The sequence below is a fragment of the Colobus angolensis genome, unplaced genomic scaffold (assembly GCF_000951035.1).
Source record: "Colobus angolensis palliatus isolate OR3802 unplaced genomic scaffold, Cang.pa_1.0 Scaffold231, whole genome shotgun sequence".
In the NCBI taxonomy this organism is placed as follows: Eukaryota; Metazoa; Chordata; class Mammalia; order Primates; family Cercopithecidae; genus Colobus; species Colobus angolensis.
In genome coordinates, this window is record NW_012115500.1 from 1147737 (window position 1) to 1167044 (window position 19308).

A 19308-nucleotide genomic window follows, 5' to 3' on the forward strand; every position below is an offset into this window, starting at 1 on the left:
GCGACTTCAACACTCCTCTATCAGAAATGAAGAGATCCATCAAGCAGAAAATCAGAAAGTCAACGGAGAAAATTGATGAAACCAAAAGCTGGCTTTTGAAAGATGAAATCAGTAAACCTCTGTCAAGCCAGACTAAGAGAGACAAAAAGTAATATCAGAGATGAAAGAGGGGATATCACTGCAGATCCCATGAACATTTACAAGGGTAATAAAGGAATATCACAAACAATTGTATGCCTACAAATCTGATAACCTACATGACAAAGTCCTTGAAACACACAACCTGCCAAAACTCACACCAGAAGAAACAGATACTCCAAATACACCTGTATCTATTTTAAAAATCGAATCTATTGCCTTCACAAACAAAATGCTAGACTGAGATGGGTTCACTGGTGAATTCTAAAAACGATACTAATTCTGTAGAAACTCTTTCAGAAGGTAGAAGCAGAGGGAATGCTTCCTAACTCATTCTATGAGGCCTAAAACCAAAACCAGACAAAAATATCACAAGAAAACTACAAAATAGTATCTTTAATTAACATAGATGTAAAAATCCTCAATAAAGTATTAGCAAATCCAATTCAACAATGTGTAAGAATTACACACCAGGATCAAGAAGGGATTCATCCCAGATATGCAAGGCTGGTTCAAATATTGAAAATCAACTAATAGAATCTATCACACAAAGAAACTCAAGAAAAATCATATGATCACATCAATAGTCCAGAAAAAATATGACAAAATCCAAAACCCATTCATGATAAAAATTTTCCATAAACTGGGCTGGGCGCAGTGGCTCACACCTGTATTCCTAGCACTTTGGGAGGCTGAAGCAAGCAGATCACTTGAGGTCAGGAGTTCAAGACCAGCCTGGCCAACACGGTGAAACCGTGTCTCTAATAAAAATACAAAAAATTAGCTGGGCATGGTGGTGGACACCTGTAATCCCAGCTACTTGGGGGGGCTGTGGCAGAATTGCTTGAACCCAGGAGGCAGAGGTTGCAGTGAGCCGAGATCGTGCCACTGCACTCCAGCCTGGGTGAGAGTGAGGCTCCGTCTCCCAAAAAAAAAAAAAAAAAAAAAAATTCTCCAATTCTCTATAAACTAGGAATGGAGGGGAACTTTCTCAGCCTAATAAAGAATATTTACCAAAGATCCCCACCAGTAACATCATCTTTAATGCTGAGAAATTTAGCAGTTTTCCTACTAAGGAGGAAGGCAAAGATGTTTCTTTTCATTATTTCTCTTCAACATTGTAATGGAAGTCCTGGTTAATGCAATAAAACAAAAAAAGGAAATAAAAAGTATACTACTTGGGAAAGGAGATATAACATTAACATTGTCTCTGCTAGCCGATGACATGATCATTTATGTAGAAAATCCAAAAGAATTGATTGCAAATCTCCTAGAACCTATATGCAATTCAAGGTTGTGGGATACAAGGTTATTATATGAAAGTAAACTGCTTTCTTATATAACAGTAATAACTCAAATTTGAAGTTAAAACCCAATGCCATTTCTATTAGCACCCCAAAATGAAGTATTTAGGTAAAAATTTAAAAAATATACATAAGATCTACATGAGAAGAACTACAAACCTGATTAAAGAAATCAAAGACCCAAATAAATGGAGAGATATTTTATATTCATGGATAGGAAGACTCAATATTGTCAAGATGTCAGTTCCTCCCAACCTGATCTATAGACTCAATGTAATCCCAGTCAAAATCCCAGCAATATTTTGTGGATATTTGATAAACTGATTTTAAAGCTTATATGCAGAGGCAAACAACCTGGAATAGCAAACACAATATTGAAGGAGAAAACCAACATTGGAAGAGGAATGATTGATAGTACTCATCCTCAAGATTTAATATAAAGGTATAATAATCAAGATAGTGTGGTATTGGCCAAAAAAATAGACAAATGATCAATGAAACAGAACAGAGTTCAGAAACAGACTCATATTTAGTCAACTGATACCTAGCAAAAGGACAAAGGCAATATGTAGTAAAAACAGTCTTTTTGACAAATGATGCTGGAACAACTGGACATCTACATGCAAAAAAATGAATCTAGACACAGACTTTCCACCCTTCACAAAAATTAACTCAAATGGATCACAGAACTAAATGTAGAAGTATACAACTCCTAAAAGAAAACACTGAAGAAAATTTAGATGGTCTTGTGTTTGACAGTGGCATTTTAGATACAACACGAAAGGCACCATCCATGATCCACAAAGCTCTCTCTCCCCTCCCATCCGACCCCAAACAACCATTAATCTGTTCTTTGTTTCTGTAACTGTATCATTATATGGATGCTATATAAATGGAATTACATCATATGTGATCTTTGGGGATTGGATTTTTTTAAAACCCAGCATTCATGTTGTTGCATGTACTAATGGTTCATTCCTTTTTCCAGTAGTATTCTATGGTATAGGTTTACTAGTATGTTTGTTCATTCATCCATTGAAGGACATCTGGGTTGTTTCCAGTTTTGTTTGTTGCAAATAAAACTGCCATGAACATTTATGTACAGGTTTTTATGTGAACATAAGATTTTATCTGGGATAAATGCTCAAGACGGTTACGGGCATTGTGCTGCTCATAATGTTGGAAAGACCACTTGACAAGAATTATGGAATAAAATATACTAAAGCTTGGTAACTAATATGGGTTGGAGTATTTTATCAGTAAAAGTACATTCTTTTTTAGTAAGTAAGGGAAATTTTTATACTATCTGAAGTATTTGCGAAAGAAGACAAGCCTCAAAACTGGCAACCAGAAAAAAATAGCTGGAAGACACAGTAGATGTAGAATATCCACTGAACATATTAATATTCTCCAAACTAAACTGGTCCGTATACTGAAGACTCTTTAGGGGAAGAATGCCTCTTTACCTTTGAGATCCTACTTCCGGGGTCACTTATAGACAACCAAAGGGTAACAACCTCCTTCTAGACAACTTAATTATCATTACAGAAAACAGGCAGCTACTTTCTAGTGCCAGCTCCTTTTTCACATAGGAAGAAAGATCTAAATGTCATTATGGCCACGTAAAGTTAAGCTGCTAAATAATCAGTACACTATCCACTTTCTCTGAATTCATTTATTTAGAGGTAAAACAGCCATTCAAAATTGTGGAATACAATGTCTACACACAGAATAAGGTTGGGGAATTAAGCTGAATTGTTATATTCCATTCACATTAATAAATATTTTTAAAGAAGAAAATGTAGATTTTAAAAGCTTCATTAGACACTAGTGACACAAATAACTAAACTGTCATACTGCTTGATTTTCAGGGTGAAAGGTTACAAGAATCTATATATTTCAATTACATGGCAGTGAATACAAAGCATTTTAAACATCTTTTGAACTGTGTAGTGTACTATAAGCAGGAGTTTATTCTAAAACATTCGATCATTCTTCTGACCTGTTTATGGGTCATGCTGGACACCAGCAATGCACATCACATAAATTATCCACCAGTAATGAGGTGTAAAATCAATGATGCATGTATTTTGAATAGAAATTATTTTTAAATGTCAGAGAGAATGCTATCACTGGCCAACTTGAAATTTCCTAATTAGCTATCTGAGCTATTTAAGTCTGTACTTCAGTGTCTTCATTTTTTAAAATGAGAGAACTGGACTAGATTTTAGATAAGTACCTACTAAAGCCTAGTGTTTTGCAGTTACTTCCTTCCCTGTCAAAATTTTGCCTCCTTTGATTTTCAATACTTTTTTTTTTTTTGTCTCACTTTGTTGCCCAGGCTGGAGTACAGTGGCGTGACTTTGGCTCACTGCAACCTCTGCCTCCTGAGCTCAAGCAATCCTCCCACCTCAGCCTCCTCAGTAGCTGGGACCACAGGCGCATGCTACAAAGCCCAGCTTATTTTTTGTAGAAATGGGGTTTCACCATGTTGTCCAGGCTGGTCTCGAATTCCTAGGCTCAAGTAATCCACCCACCTCAGCCTCCCAAAGTGCTGGGATTACAAGGGTGAGCTACCATGCTGGCCCAAAACTAACTTTCAAAGTGAATTTCAAACCCATGATTATCCTTTTCAAAACCTTGTCTAAATCCTTCAGAGTTCCAAACATCGCCACTGAACCCATACCTCATGAGTTTAAAACAACCAACAGTTCACTTTGTTGGCAAAGGCCATCTCTACCCAAGTAAGATTATTTACTCATTATTCAATTTAGTACCCAAACCTCCATCCATAACCTACACTATTGTCCACTGAACACTCCCTACCTATGTAAGTCCCATATCAAGGGTAAAACCTTCTAAGATTTTTCAGACATTTGGCATTTAAGTGACTTGTGTATAAATTTTAAAATAAGCCATGTTCTTTGCAGTACCCTACCAGGCAACACACCAAATATTTCAAAAGGCAGCCATACATTTGCTTTAATGCTTCCTAAAACAGCTTAAGGTCTAACATAATTTTAAAATAGTCAAGCAATTTTGTTTTTACTCTTCATTTCACAAGTATAGAGCAGAGAATAGGCCCAATAATGTCCACTTTTACTAACTCATCACCATATTCGTAAAACTTCCCTCTGCAATTCATTCTACTTCACATATCAATGCACTTGGCAAGAAAATAACAAATAAAATGACAAGCAGTAAAATCTAATTCATGCCAGAACACTGGAGAAGTTACATGGGAAGCACAAACATACACAACTTTACAAAAGTTGGGAATACTGTTTTCAAATAAGCAATAATCAAAGTGGGATTTTCATGCTAGAAGTCCCACTCAGTCAAAATCACGATTTGTAAGAACAAGTGGTGCCACGAGTGTCCAAACATACAGCACGATGCCAATCCAACTGGAAGAGATTTTCACCCAGACGGCTGTCCACTGACTTTTCATCTCACGAGAGGGTTCATACCTAAAATTTCAGGGAAAATTATTAAAAAGGGGCAAGTGGGTTGAATTATCAGCCATCAAGCTACGAAGCTTCATTAATTCAGAAGTGTTCTTTGTATACAGTTTGTGATTTCAGATATACCATTGCTGCATCTAATCTGCTCCCTTTCTTTCTACACTGCTAGTGGGAAGGTAAAAATCTGTTATTTCCTTTAATGGAGTAAAGTACACAGGCCTCTGAAATAGTTATTTTGCATAATCTCTGAAGCACTTTATGCATGTCTGCCATGTTATTAGAAGAGAAACTGAATGTGACCTCTGGATAAATGAGATGTCACTATTACATAAGATTGTTCAAAGTGTATATGGAACTCCTCACCTGATTTCCACCCCGCCCCCCGTCCCTGCCTTCTCAGAATTAAGAGACTGGTATGACTCAGAGACATCTCCTTAAAAAAAGAAAGAATTAAGAGACTGGGAAGGAAATATATCTCAAGTTTAACTGATTTCTGAGTTAATGAAATAAACCAAAATCCTTCTGGTATAAAGCCTTAACATCTACTGTTACCTGACAGCCAAGGATCTGAATTAAGAACCAGCTGGATTCTTACAGCTGAATACGCAACAGTGTAGGAATTTTCAAAAATATATATTCTTTTCAATAATAAAAATCAGTAAAGGCTGCACTCAAAGAAATACAACAAAGAATAATATTTTTCCTCCATCTTTTGCTGATACTGAAAAGCCTTCTTGCAAATTGTTTATGAATATTATGCATTAAAAAGTTATTAAAAAAAAACTTCCCCAACCACATAGTTCAATCTGAATCTCTGAGTAGTCATTTGGACAAAACCAGAACTTTCAAAAATGAAAACACTATAAATCACTACCTTCCTCTTAAAAGAAAAAGATTTATGGATTAAGTTTGAAGTGATAAAAAAGAAAAAGTATAAATTGTAGCTTGTAAGAATTCTAAGAATCTATGTTAATGAATTCATACTGAAATTTAAAAATTTTCAGAGCTTTTAATAACAGTTCAAACAAAACAGAAAAAAGGATGTATCCTTCACTATGTTTACAGGATTGAAAAAAATAAATGTTATGTTAGATCCCCTATCAACATGGATTTTGTAAAAAAAAAAAAAAAAAAGTATTACTTTCATAAAAATTTTTATTTTAACCTCTCCAAGATTTGGAACTATTTCAATGTTTCAGTTATTGTTAAAGCAAGGAAGTAAAGATTGCATTTCTCATGCTAATCTCACTATTCATTTAGCTGTACATTTTGAAATACATCAAAGGATAAAAAGTACTTCATATCACATCATGGTTTCATAAGAGAATCATAAAAACGCCATCAGAATTCACACATCCAGAGTTTTCATGAAATATAAATACCTGTACCAGTTGGTAAGGGTCATCATGATATAAAGTGAAGCCAGGAAAAGCATGAAGTGAAAGAAGGAATAACTGTAAGTGACACCATCCCTTTCATTATCTACAGCTCGGTGAACATCGTCACCATCCTCCAGTGATCCATCACTTCTAGCTCCACCATCTTCTATTAATGTAGATTCATCACTTGTTAAAGTCAGTTTATTAACCTGACTATTGTTTGAAGTACGGATGCTGTATGAAAGAGAGTTTAGGAGGAGAGAAAGAAAAGAATATTTTTAAAAGAAATGATTCATAAATAAACAGCTAGACTTCTTGTTTAAAGAAAAAAATTCCCTAGTTTTTCCTACCTGGAATAAAATACACACAACAAAAAGAGGATTAGTCCTATAATTCCTTGAGCATGCCACCACTGGACTGATTGCCCTTCCTTTGGGACAGTGCTTGTTGTATTGTAGCCAATTATGCTTAGTAGACTTGGGTTGCAATTTGTTTCTGTAACATAAAGTCAAATTAAAATGTTACAATATATTAAAAAAATGTTTTTCAGAGCAAATAAAAGTTACGTTTAACTCTCTATACCCCTGCAAACTGAAAAACAATTGCTGGAAAAGGCATCAGTATAACAAAAATAACTGAAGACACCTTGCACTTATGAATAAGACCTCTGAAGTGTTATAATTCTGATTTTATAGAAGTACCTGGAAAAGTTAAATCATTTAATTTTCAACAACACGTGAGAGCTGACAGAGAATTACCTCTACAATCAGGAATATAGATGACCTTTCCAAGGTTAGTATAATTCTAGTAGATTTAGAAAGAAAATTCAGAGATTATAAACCACAATGCACTGGCTTTTCTATCGTATGTTGAGATCATGAAATGGACTTTATGAAGCTTATCCATTTGATACAGCACATTGTTAAAAAAGCAAGATGGCTTACACAAAAACCAGTTATAAGGACTCCAGCAAATGCCTCGGGGGAATTACCCAATAAGGTGTAACAACCTACTGCTTGCTTACTCAGTTTTATTCTTTTATAAAGAAGAAAGTAGGCCAGGCGCGGTGGCTCATGCCTGTAATCCCAGCACTTTGGGAGGCCGAGGCAGGCGGATCACAAGGTCAAGAGATCGAGATCATCCCTGGCCAATATGGTGAAACCTCTTTTCTACTAAAAATACAAAAAGTAGTTGAGCATAGTGGCGCGCACCTGTAGTCCCAGCTACTCGGGAGGCTGAGGCAGAATGACTCGAACCTGGGAGGTGGAGGTTGCAGTGAGCCGAGATCACGCCACTGCATTCCAGCCTCCTGACGACAGAGCAAGACTCTGTCTTAAAATAAAATAAAATAAAATAAAATATAAAATAAAATAAAATTAAATTAAATTAAAATAAAATATAAAAGAAAGTATGATTGGTGAAATATTCACTACAGTGTCTAAAATACGTATTTTTCTCCCACAAAGCCAGATCTATCAAACTCCATCTTACTAATGAAAATGACGCTTATCTTAAAGCCAATTAAGTAAGGCTATTTCCTTCTCTAAAGCAAATTACTAGTAATTTTTTTCTAACTACTTACCTGGAAAAAAAAATAGAAATCCTTCTGTAATACATCAAAACAAAAAACAAAAAAAATATCTTGGTCTCCAAGTTATAAAGTACCTATGATAAAATACCTTCAGTTTGTAAACTCAGTGAGATTCATATAATATCAGATAATTTTTTTGGAAAAGAAATCATTTTCTTTCTTTTAATAGGTAATAATTTTTGTCTATTCTAATTTGTCTCCTTTCAACATATTCTATTCTCATGGTATGCAATATAACTAGTCTATAATAAGATGCATTACAAAACCCAATTATCAAATTCAATTGCAAGGTAGTCACAGGCTAGAAGAGTAATTTAATAATGTGAAAAAATTATACTGTTCAGGAATTTGAAGAGCTTGTCTTTATACAACAATCATATGCTCTATGCAAATTAGATACCTCCCTTATAATTTCACCCAGTTTCTTACAGACATACCTTGTTTTATTGTGCTTTGCTTTTTTTTTTTTTTTTAGCATTTCACAGATACTGTTCTTTTTACAAATTGAAGGTTTGTGGCAACTCTGCATTAAACAAGTCTATTGGTTCCATTTTTTCTAACAGTATGTACTCACTTTGTGTCTATTTCACATTTTGCTAATTCTCGTAATATTTAACAATTTTTCATTACTATTAATTAATCTGTTATGGTGATCTCTCTACAGTGACCTATTTGTTACTGTTGTAATTTCTTTGGGGCACCACAAATCACACTCATATAAGATGGTGAAATAATCAACAAACATTGTGTGTGTTCTGACTGCTCCACCAACCAGCCATTTCCTTGTCTCTATCCCTCTCCTCGGGCCTATTTCAAGACACAACCATATGGAAATTAGGCCAATTAACAACCCTGCAATGGCCTCTAACTGTTCAAGTGAAAGAGTCTTCCCTTTCTCACTTAAAATCAAAAGCTAGAAATGATTAAGCTTAGTAAGGAAATCTTGCGAAAAGCTGAGACAGGTCAAAAGCTAGGCCTTCTGTGCCAGTTAGCTGAGTTGCAAATGCAAAGAAAAGAAAGTTCTTGAAGGATATTAAAAGTGCCACTCCAGTGAACATGAACACACAAATGATAGATAAGAAAGCAAAGCAGTCCTATTGCTGATATGGAGGAGAAAGTTTTAGTGACCTGGATAGAAGATCAAACCAGCAGAGCATTCCCTTAAGCCAAAGCCTAATCCAGAGCAAGGCTCTATCTCTCGCTTCAAGTTTATTAAGGCTGAGAGAGATAATGAAGCAGAAGAAAAGTTTTAAACTAGATGGCGTAGGTTCTTGAGGTTTAAGGAAAGAAACTGTCTCCATAACATAAAAGTATAAGGTGAACCTAAGTGCTGATGCAGAAGCTACAGCAAGTCATCCTGAAAATCCAGCCAACAAAATTAATCAAAGCAGGTACACTGGCCAGGAGTGGTGGCTCACGCCTGTAATCTCAGCACTTTGGGAGGCTGAGGCGGGTGGATCAACTGAGGTCAGGAGTTCGAGACCAGCCTGGCTAACATGATGAAACCCATCTCTACTAAAAATACAAAATTAGCTGGGTGTGGTGGCGCAGGTCTGTAATCCCAGCTACTCAGGAGGCTGAGGCAGGAGAATGGCTTAACCAGGAGGCAGAAGTTGCAGCAAGCAGGGATTTCACCATTGTACTCCAGCCTGGGCAACAAGAGTGAAATTCCATCTCAAAAAAATAAAAATAAGAAAAGAGAAAGCAGCTACACCAAACAACAGATTTTCAATAAAGACAAAATAGACTTCTACTGGAAGAAGATATAATCTAGGACTTTCATAGCTATAGAGAAGTCAGTCAATGCCTGGCTTCAAAGCTTAAAAGAATAGGCTGACTCTCTTGTTGGGCGCTAATGTAGACAGTGATTTTAAGAGAAAGCCAGTGTTTGTTTACCATTCCAAAAGTCCTAGGGCCCTTAAGAATTCTACTAAGTCTATTCAGCCTCTCTATGAATAGAAAAAAGCATAGATGACAGCACATCTGTTGAAAATATGGTTTACGGAATATTTTAAGCTCACTGTTGGGACTTACTGCTAAAAGAAAGATCCTTTCAAAACATTACTACTCACTGACAATGCACCTGGGTCACCCAAAAGCTCTGACAGAGATGTACAGGGAGATTCATATTTTCATGTCCGCTAACACAGTATTTATTCTGCAGCCCATGGAAAAAAGGAGTAATCTGAACATTTACATCTTATTATTTAAGAAATGTATTTTGTAAGGCTATAGCTGCCATAGAGTAATTCCTCTGATGGATCTGGGTGGGCAAAGTAAACTGAAAACCTTCTGGAAAAGATTCAGCATTCTAGATGTTATTAAGAACATTCATGATTCATGGGAAAATGTCAAAATATCAACATTAACAGGAGTTTGAAAGAAGCTAATTCTAACCCTCATGGATGACTTGAGGATTTCAAGACTTTAGTGGAGGAAGTAGCTACCGATATGGTAGAGAGAGCAAGAGAACTAATAAGTGGAACCTGAAGATGTGACTGAATTGCTGCAGTTTCATTATCAAACCTGAACGATGAGGAGTTGCTTCTTATGGATGAACAAAGTAGTTTTTTGAGATGGAATCTACTCCTGATGAAGATGCTATGAATATTATTGAAATGACAACAAAGGAGTTAGAATTTACATAAACTTAGTTAATAAAGCAGCAGCAGGTTTAGGAGGACTGACTCCAATTTGGAAGGAAATTCTACTCTGGGTCAAATGCCATCAAACAGCATCACATGCTACAGAGAAATATTTTGTGAAAGGAAGAGTCCATCAATGGGCAAACTTCACTGTTGTCTTAGTTTAAAGATACAAAAACAGCCACCCCAACCTGTAGCAACCAACACCCTGTTCGGTCAGCAGCCATCAACACTGAGGCAAGACCTCCTACCAGCAAAAAGATTACAACTCGATGAAGGCTCAGATGACTGTCAGCATTTTTTGGAAATAAAGTACTTTCAAATTAAGGAATGTACATTGTTTTTCTAGATATAATGCTATGGCACACTTAACAAACTACAGTGTAAGATAAAAGTTTTGTATGAATTGGGAAACCAAAAAATTCTTGACTTGCTTTACTGTGATGTTTGTTTTATTGTGGTGCTCTGAAAATGAACTCACAGTTTCTCTTAGGTATACAGGTAACCTTCTTATAATTTTGTTAGTGATGGAAGAAACTAAGGGAAGAAATAGTAATACATCAAAATTGAAAACTTTTCATACTTTATTCCTCTGGGAGCCTAATTTTTAAGTAATTTAATCTCACCAAAAGACAATTTCTGGAAAAACAACAACAACTGCAGAACCTTTAGAAACATGTAATATAAACAAAACACACCTGGTTCATTGGTCATAGCCGACCATGTCAAATACATTGTGTAGACTGTAATCACTGAAGACTGTAATAAACCAGATCTTGGTTGTGATTCCTACAAAAAAAAAAAAATAATAATATATACGTGTATATAATATATTAAGCAACACAGGTAAATATTCTAGACATCATTCTAGATTTTTGAAAACTTAAAAAGGTACAAGCTTCATAAAAGCTAATACTTTAAAGGGCATACTTGGATTTTTGGCAGTATAGACATTACAGAAGCACCAACGCAGAGGAGCATGTTGACACTGATGAACGCCTTGTTTTCTGAACAACTGGCTGGATGAGTGTAGTAGACAAAGAACAGGACGATAGCAACTAAAGACAGCAGATAATTCAGAGCTGTAGCTGATAACAAGGCTGTGAAAGAAATATAATTGGATAATTAGCTTTTTATCAGAAATATTAGCAATTAGAAATGGGACCTGTTTTATAAACAATCTGTCATTTTGTCAAAAAATATATTTTAAGCAACTAACATTGTCAGCATTATAAAGGCTTATAAAAGCAGGAAAGAAAATTAATTCTGACCTTTATTGCTTAAGAATTCTAGTTTTTACACATATCTCACCATTACACATTTGCAAGGATGGCAACTTAGTAAGAAACTAATATGATTTATTAGTAATATCTATATTAGAGTTTACAAACTATGTTTACATGTTAGCCATTATTTTCCAAATAAGGAAAAATAACTATAAGAGGAATATTACTTAAGATTCTTAAAGAATCATTATCACTCAGTTGTAAACAAGGGCATTAAGAAAATTATTTTCATTGTTAATGTTAAGCCCTCATAACAATGATGCTTTTCCTCATGAACTAAAATCTTAAAAGATACATATTATGCAAAGGTAAGTCATTATTATTTAATAAGTCAACCTATGCTTTTTCTATGTAAATTTCAACATACACAAGTTGTTTAGCCTTTATGCTAATATGTGCTTAATATACAAGTATTTATGTAGATTTGCCTCACTGACAGGGGATCCATCCAACAAATATTTATTGAATGCCTGCGTTCCAGGCCCTGGGGATACAGCAGGGAACAAAAGAGACAGAAACCCTTGCATTAGATTTTGCATTTAGAGAACAAGGTATTCAATGTAAGTGAAATTTCCAAATGACTAAAGCTTGTTTCTTTGAGTACCAAATTATTTTAACTTGAACCACTCAGATCAACCACCACAAATTAGTTGTGTGAGAGGAATATTAGGCCAGCAGAAATGGATTTGGTTTGCACTCCAATTTAAAATTTTTTTTAGCTGAAACTCAGGTCATTTAGCATGAAAAATCCAGATTTATGACTTCTTTTCAAAAACATTAGAAAAATCAAGCAATACTGAGTTCACATTCCCACAAGGCAACTAATAAATGGAGCTGAGCAGTAGCAATGCACTTTAGATGGGGCATTCATACTCTCGAACTCATTGTAGTCCCTACTATTTGGACAAAGCTTATGCACTTAAACTTTGTCTTCCTGTTCCCTCATTTTTGTTACCTGGTTTGGTCCTGTGAGCATCTGAATTGTGATATCTGTTTTCAAGTATAACCCTAAAGAACTCGACCTCATCATTAAAAATAACCATTAATTACATCACTATAGGAATTCCTTTAGTTGTTACTGATGCACATAAAAGCATCCTTTGCACTTATATAAAACGTCCAAGTTGCTTTTTATATTTTTTATTTGCTGCTGTTTATGAATTGTATCACTGTGTGTTTATCTATTCCTAGCAATCCTCTTCCCTTTAATATTTTACCTTTAACCCATTGTACGCTAGAAAATTAGACTATAAAGTGCACATGCTTTGTATTCAGGTTCTTTTGGATTCTTTCCTGGTTCTTGGGTTATGTTCCCAGTTAACCTGCTAAAAGATCTGATCACCAAGTTGCTGATACAATGTGATATTTTGACACTCACAAAGTTTAAATTAAAAACCTCTTCATAGGAAATTAGACCATAAAAATCTTAAGTGATTTACCTAGTCTAGATATTTATTCTTGACTTCAAAGTTCAACTATACTGAAGTTGTTCTGCGACAAAAGCTTACCTGCATACCAACATCTCGAGTTTCCTTCTTCCATTTTTTCAACCCATGATTCATTCCATGAATGTGCAAAATCAATAAGTAAGACTAATTGTATGAGGATGAAACAAAAGGCACCTGCCATGCCTACATAAAACCACACTGAAAGGGAAAAAAAAGCATACATAAGTGATTGGTTAGTTCGATTTTTATCAATTCCTTTAAAAATCACAGTACACAAAAAGGAAAATAAAATTTTATATGAACATCCTGATTTTGCCAACTGGGAAAACACACACACACACACACACACACACACACACACACACACACCCAAAAAGACAAACAATTAGAGTTATAGTTCCAGGTAATAATTATTTCAGATTCCTTTATAAAATATCAACGTCAAACAACTTAAAAAGGATTTCTTACCGGTTGTAAAAGTTCCTTCTGGAATGAAGAATGCCCCAATAATAATTGCAATTGCTGCAGCAAATTTAAAGAACCAAAATCTAAAACAAAAAGAAACATAATTTTTATTAATAAACATTCATTCATCAAATAATTTCAAATATGAAATCATTTAACTGCATCTTAACAAATAGCTACTCTTTATGTGAATGTTCTACTTCTTTCTGAGGATATTATGATGATCTGGGCTGTAGCCATATTTGTAACTACAAAACAAGGTAATCATCATATTTAGATAACTTAGTTTGAAGAGAGAGTGAAATTAACCATTACCATGAACCCAAGCTTATATTACAGATCTTTCCAACTGGAAAGAACAAAGCAAAAAAAAAATCTGATAAGAAAGGCAAGTCAAAACGTGAAAGGAATGGATTAAAGCCCAGACTGCGCTAGAGGAAGCATCGGAGCAACTGGCTGGAAAAGAAAGGGAAATGATAAGACATTTCAGGGACTACTGGACACTGGCTCTGAGTTGACACTGATTCCAGGGTACCCAAAACATCATTGTGGTCCCCCAGTTAAAGCAGGCGCTTATGGAGATCATTGGGTCACTCCACCAGGAAAGAAACCACGACCTGCTGAGTTGCTTGCTGAAGGCAAAGGGAATAAAGAATGGGTAGCAGAAGGCAATCATCAATACCAGCTACGACCACATGTCCAGCTGCAGAAATGAGGGCTGTAATTGTCATGAGTACTTCCTCGTTTTGTCAAAAACACGTTCATGCATGCATATACTCGTACTAAGAAAATATTTTCATTTCCTTTCTCCTTTATCATGTGACATAAGATTTACTGACTTCACATCAGCATTTAAGTATTGTTAACTCTATGTAATAGTATTTGGGTTGGGGACTGGTGTGTTTTCAGTTGTAAGGTTAGTTGTATGACCTTATTTTTGTCTTTATTTGCAGATTATGTATGGTCTCAGGAGGTGTATTCGGGTTCAAGTTGACAATGGGTAGACTTCTGATAGTTAGTGTTGAGTGTCAACTTGAATTCAAGGATGCAAAGCACTGACTTGTGATGGTTAATACTGAGTGTTAACTTTATTGGATTGAAGGATGCAAAGTACTGATGTTGGATGTGTCTGTGAGGGTGTTGCCAAAGGAGATTAACATTTGAGTCAGTGGGCTGGGGAAGGCAGACCCACCCTTAATCTGGGTGGGCACCATCTAATCAGCTGCCAGCAGGGCTAGAATATAAAGCAGGCAAAAAAAAAAAGTGAAGACTAGACTGGCCTAGCCTCCCAGCCTACATCTTTCTCCCATGCTGGATGCTCCCTGTCTTTGAACATCAGGCTCCAAGTTCTTCAGTTTTGGGACTCTGACCGGCTCTCCTTGCTCCTCAGCTTGCAGACGGCCTATTGTGGGACCTTGAGATCATGTAAATTAATACTTAATAAACTCTGCTTTGTATATATATCTATCTATCCTATTAGTTCTGTCCCTCTAGAGAAACCTAATACACTTGATTATCAGAAAAGACAACAATTATATAAACTGCTTTTAAGACCATTTTGAGAAAGATTTATTTCTCACTAATTCATTATGAAAAAACGAGAATGTTAGTTCCATTTCACAGGCTTATTTCACATAAGTGGGATAATATATCAAAGTATAAGGTGAACTGTATAAATGAATAGTTTTTATAAACATGATAAATGCCTCCATCTAAAACTCTAATAATTTAACAAAATAATCAATGACTAAAGGAACACAATAAAAGACAATCAACCTGTCACATATTTTCTCATTAATATTTATATTCTACTTGTTTATTCCTTTTGTCTTTGGTAGCACGTGTTACTAGATAAGCAACAGCAGATATTAAAACAGTCAAATAAGGGTACCAGAAGTAGTGCTCTATATGAAGGAAGATTGATAAATAAACCCTGAAGTTTCTTTCTGGGTTGTCTAATACAACCAACCTAGAAAAATCTGCTCTCTGGGTCTAGGGAACTGAGAGTTCCATGTAAGTGGACTGGTCCACCAAAAGTTAAGAGGAGAAGGAGAAATAGCTATTCCCTTAGTAGTCACAAATATAACAGAGTCTCTTTTTTAGAATGAAAATATAAAACACCGTGGATCAGAGGTTATTATAGCTATTATTTAATATACAAAGTCTGACATTCTCCAGTAAAAACAAGATTTTCTCACCCTGTCATTCATGAATAAAGTAATTCTGTAAATTGTATAAGTTTATTTTACCTTAAGGTTTCCTTAGATAAACTGGCAATTACCAATAAGAGGCTACCCAGGCTTTTATATTGAAACTTATTTGAAAACTTACCCATTGTGCACTGCAGCTCTAGGATCACTGCTACTCTTCACTTTGATCATTAGTAAAGAGAGAAGAAGATAGAACATAGCCAAACCAAAGCACAAACGATATACAGCTTTATAGCCAACCAAAATATTACAAGGGACAACACCTTTCTCATTCTCACAAAATCCAGGAATCTAGAAAAACAAAAGGGTTTGATCCATCATTTTTTCATTAAGTAAAAGTAAAAATTGTATGTAATCAAACAGTTTAAACGTTTAGAAAACTGGAATTTGCTTTACAATTTATGATGAATATGTACTCAAGATGAGTCTGATACATTTTAATCACATCCAGTGGGGAAAAAAGAGCTAAATCCCCATCTGAGCAAATCAGAAACTGTAATACCAACCCTATGCTGGATGCTTATTTTGAGTTATAGATTTATCTTACATTTTAAAAACTTGCATTCTACTTGAATAGCATGATATAATTGTTTTGGTAGTGTAAGTGCTATTTCTGAGACTACTGTTCAAAACTATTAATACATCTATTATTCATATATATAATAATAAATTATTTCCTCCCACTCCTTCCAGTCCCAGCACTCTAAAAAGAACTGCTTTTTCAGCACACTAGTCATGTACTAGTTTTCAAATCCAAAGGCTACTGCTTAATCACATTCCTTAATCTCATTTTTATATAGACACTATCCCTGTCATTCTTAAAACTTTCTTCCTAGAACTTGTACATTTTTGTTGTTCTTTTCTGTTATCCCTTCCCTCCCAGTTTTTTAGGATCAGAACCAGGTTTTCCTTTCTCCACTAACTCCCTTAAGTAAGAGATTTTGGCAAAGTTCTAGCTCTGCTCACTCTGAATGCTCTTCAGTATATGATGCCATGGTTTCAACATTCAATTTCTATCCTCAAGGCAGTTTCTAGCTGTGATTTCTTTTAAATTCCTTCATGTTTTCTACTTGCTGCTGTACATTATTATGAACTTCATGTTTGTGTCTACCCAAAATTAAATGCTAAAAGCCTAACCCTCAATGGGAGGATAGTGGGAGAGGATAGTGGGGTCTTTAGGTGGTAATTAAATCATGAGGGTAAAGCCCTCAGGATGGGATTAATGCCCTTATAAAAACAGATAGAAGAGAGCTGCTGCTTTCTCTCAATAATGTAAGATGACCATGTGTAAACCAGGAATAAGACCCTCACCAGAACTTGACCATGGTGGCCCCTTGATCTCGGACTTTCAGCCTCCAAAACTGATAAATAAATTTTTGTTGTCTTAAGCCACCCAGCCTATGATATTCTTGTTATAGCAGCCTGAACTAAGACATACATATATATATATATAAATATACACATGTACATGATACAATACCACCAAGTCAACATGTTAGAAGCTAAATTTATTACATGTTCCCCATCTCCTTCCACAACCTGACTCTCTCTAAAAATTTTTCTTTCTGGGTTAATAGCAACATTTTCCTCCCAGTTTTCTAGGATCAGAACCTGGTTGTTATTTATGATTCCATCACTGCCAATATTTCAGTGCCAGGTTCAGTCAATTTTACATCCAGAAAATCTTACTTCAGGTCCTCTATTCTCTTCTTGATTATACCACTGCAACAGCCTCCATATTTAACTGCTTGACTTTTATACTTTATTAATTGTAAGATTAATCTTCCTGAAGTACAGATACTTTGCTCAAAAAGCTCTTTTATACTCATTATGCTTTCTATTTTTCAATCTCTGTATATGAAAGTTCTAATCATTCTTAGAATATCCTTTTTTCCATGACCCACTGAGATTCTGACACCTGATTAGAATTATACTTCTTTCTGTGTATTACCACAGTACATTTCCTGTACCACCATCAAAGAACTTAACAAGGTAACGTATATTATCTTTGTTTTTACTAAAAGATTATGAATTACAACTAGGGTTACATACTGTTTTATTCTATATTATTCTGTTTACAATATCCCTGAATCAGTTTTATTCATATACATATATACCCTATGGCCTCAGTTAATCAATAAATAAGAAATTAGACTAACCTTATTTAGTTGTTCTTCCATTCCTGGTATCAACATTACACAAGCTACACATACTCCAACAAGCAAGAAAAGTGCATAGATCAATCTAGTTACAGTGGAGTTGTTTCCACTAGGACAGCATCGGCATAGCAAACACGGGGCACTTCCACACAAACATGGTATCTGGGAAAAAGAATATTATTAAAAATATTATTAAAAGCCAGTAAATCAGTAGATCTTAAAATGATACAATGAAAATTGACATTCTATCCAAAAAAGAAAAAAGACTAAAAGTAATTACATCAAGGGACATAAGGTATTTGGTTCATATAAATTATCTATATACCACAAAACTTAGCAACTTCTAAGAAGCAGTAAAGACAAAAAAGCCCTTGGACTCTATGACAAGTAAAATGAACAAATAAGCTAAAACAAAAAGGGGGAAAATCATCAGTAGTAACCAAAGTTTAAATAAGAAAAGAAATGCAATATTCATGAGTAGCACAGCTGCTAAACCCACCACCTCCAGCCCCTGCCCTTTAGCCCCCAGATACTAAACTGATGAATACACAAAATTCTGAGGATTCTCAAATACATCCAGGGAGGAAAAAAAAGTGAATTGATATGTTTTCCTTCTTTTGACCTGGTGATAGTGATAATAATGAAAACTACAACTAGAGTGAGCCAAAAAGGATAATAATACAACTGGGGCTAGCTAACTTTCTCCAGTGACCACCACGCTAAACTAGCAGCATGCTCCCAAGGGATCAGAGACCACCACACTAAACTAGCAGCATGCTCCCAAAGGAAGAGAATATCTTCCTGTCCAGGAGAGAGGAACACTGGTACAGAGTATTTACCAGTATTTAAGAAAGCCACAGAGTAAATATTCTCATAATACCATAACTTGGGCTGAGATGTCAGACTTCTAGAAGGTGGATGAACCAGATCTTCCAGCCCTAGAATTACAACTCTAGGGGAAAACAGTCTTAGATACCACAGTAAGGGAATGTTGTAGAAGCTAGAGCACTACACCAACCCATATAAGGTAAGAATAAAGCTGCTTTATATTAAACGTCCACAAGACAGAAATAAATGTCATGGCAACTATGTAAATATACTTTAGCAAAAATGAAACATAAACATCTCCCCTCAGAAAAAGGACTGAAGAAAATATAAGGCATATGAAGAATTCAGTCTGAAATAAATATAATCCAGTAAGGAAATTCCCTACCAGTAT

The 19308-nt window shown here is 35.2% G+C and overlaps 1 protein-coding gene across 1 annotated transcript in view; it reads right to left on the bottom strand.

The window, feature by feature from the left end:
- Positions 1-3102: 3102 nt before the first annotated feature.
- The window catches only part of SERINC1 (serine incorporator 1), a 28418-nt gene continuing 12212 nt past the window's right edge, over positions 3103-19308 (bottom strand). The window contains exons 2-10 of the mRNA XM_011944438.1: positions 18090-18251; positions 16052-16221; positions 13724-13803; positions 13316-13453; positions 11452-11621; positions 11220-11310; positions 6636-6780; positions 6289-6519; positions 3103-4912 (exon numbers count right to left, since the gene is read on the bottom strand). Coding sequence (XP_011799828.1) covers positions 4777-4912; positions 6289-6519; positions 6636-6780; positions 11220-11310; positions 11452-11621; positions 13316-13453; positions 13724-13803; positions 16052-16221; positions 18090-18251 — 1323 coding nt within the window. The 3' untranslated portion in view covers positions 3103-4776. The remainder of the gene's footprint in view (positions 4913-6288; positions 6520-6635; positions 6781-11219; positions 11311-11451; positions 11622-13315; positions 13454-13723; positions 13804-16051; positions 16222-18089; positions 18252-19308) is intronic.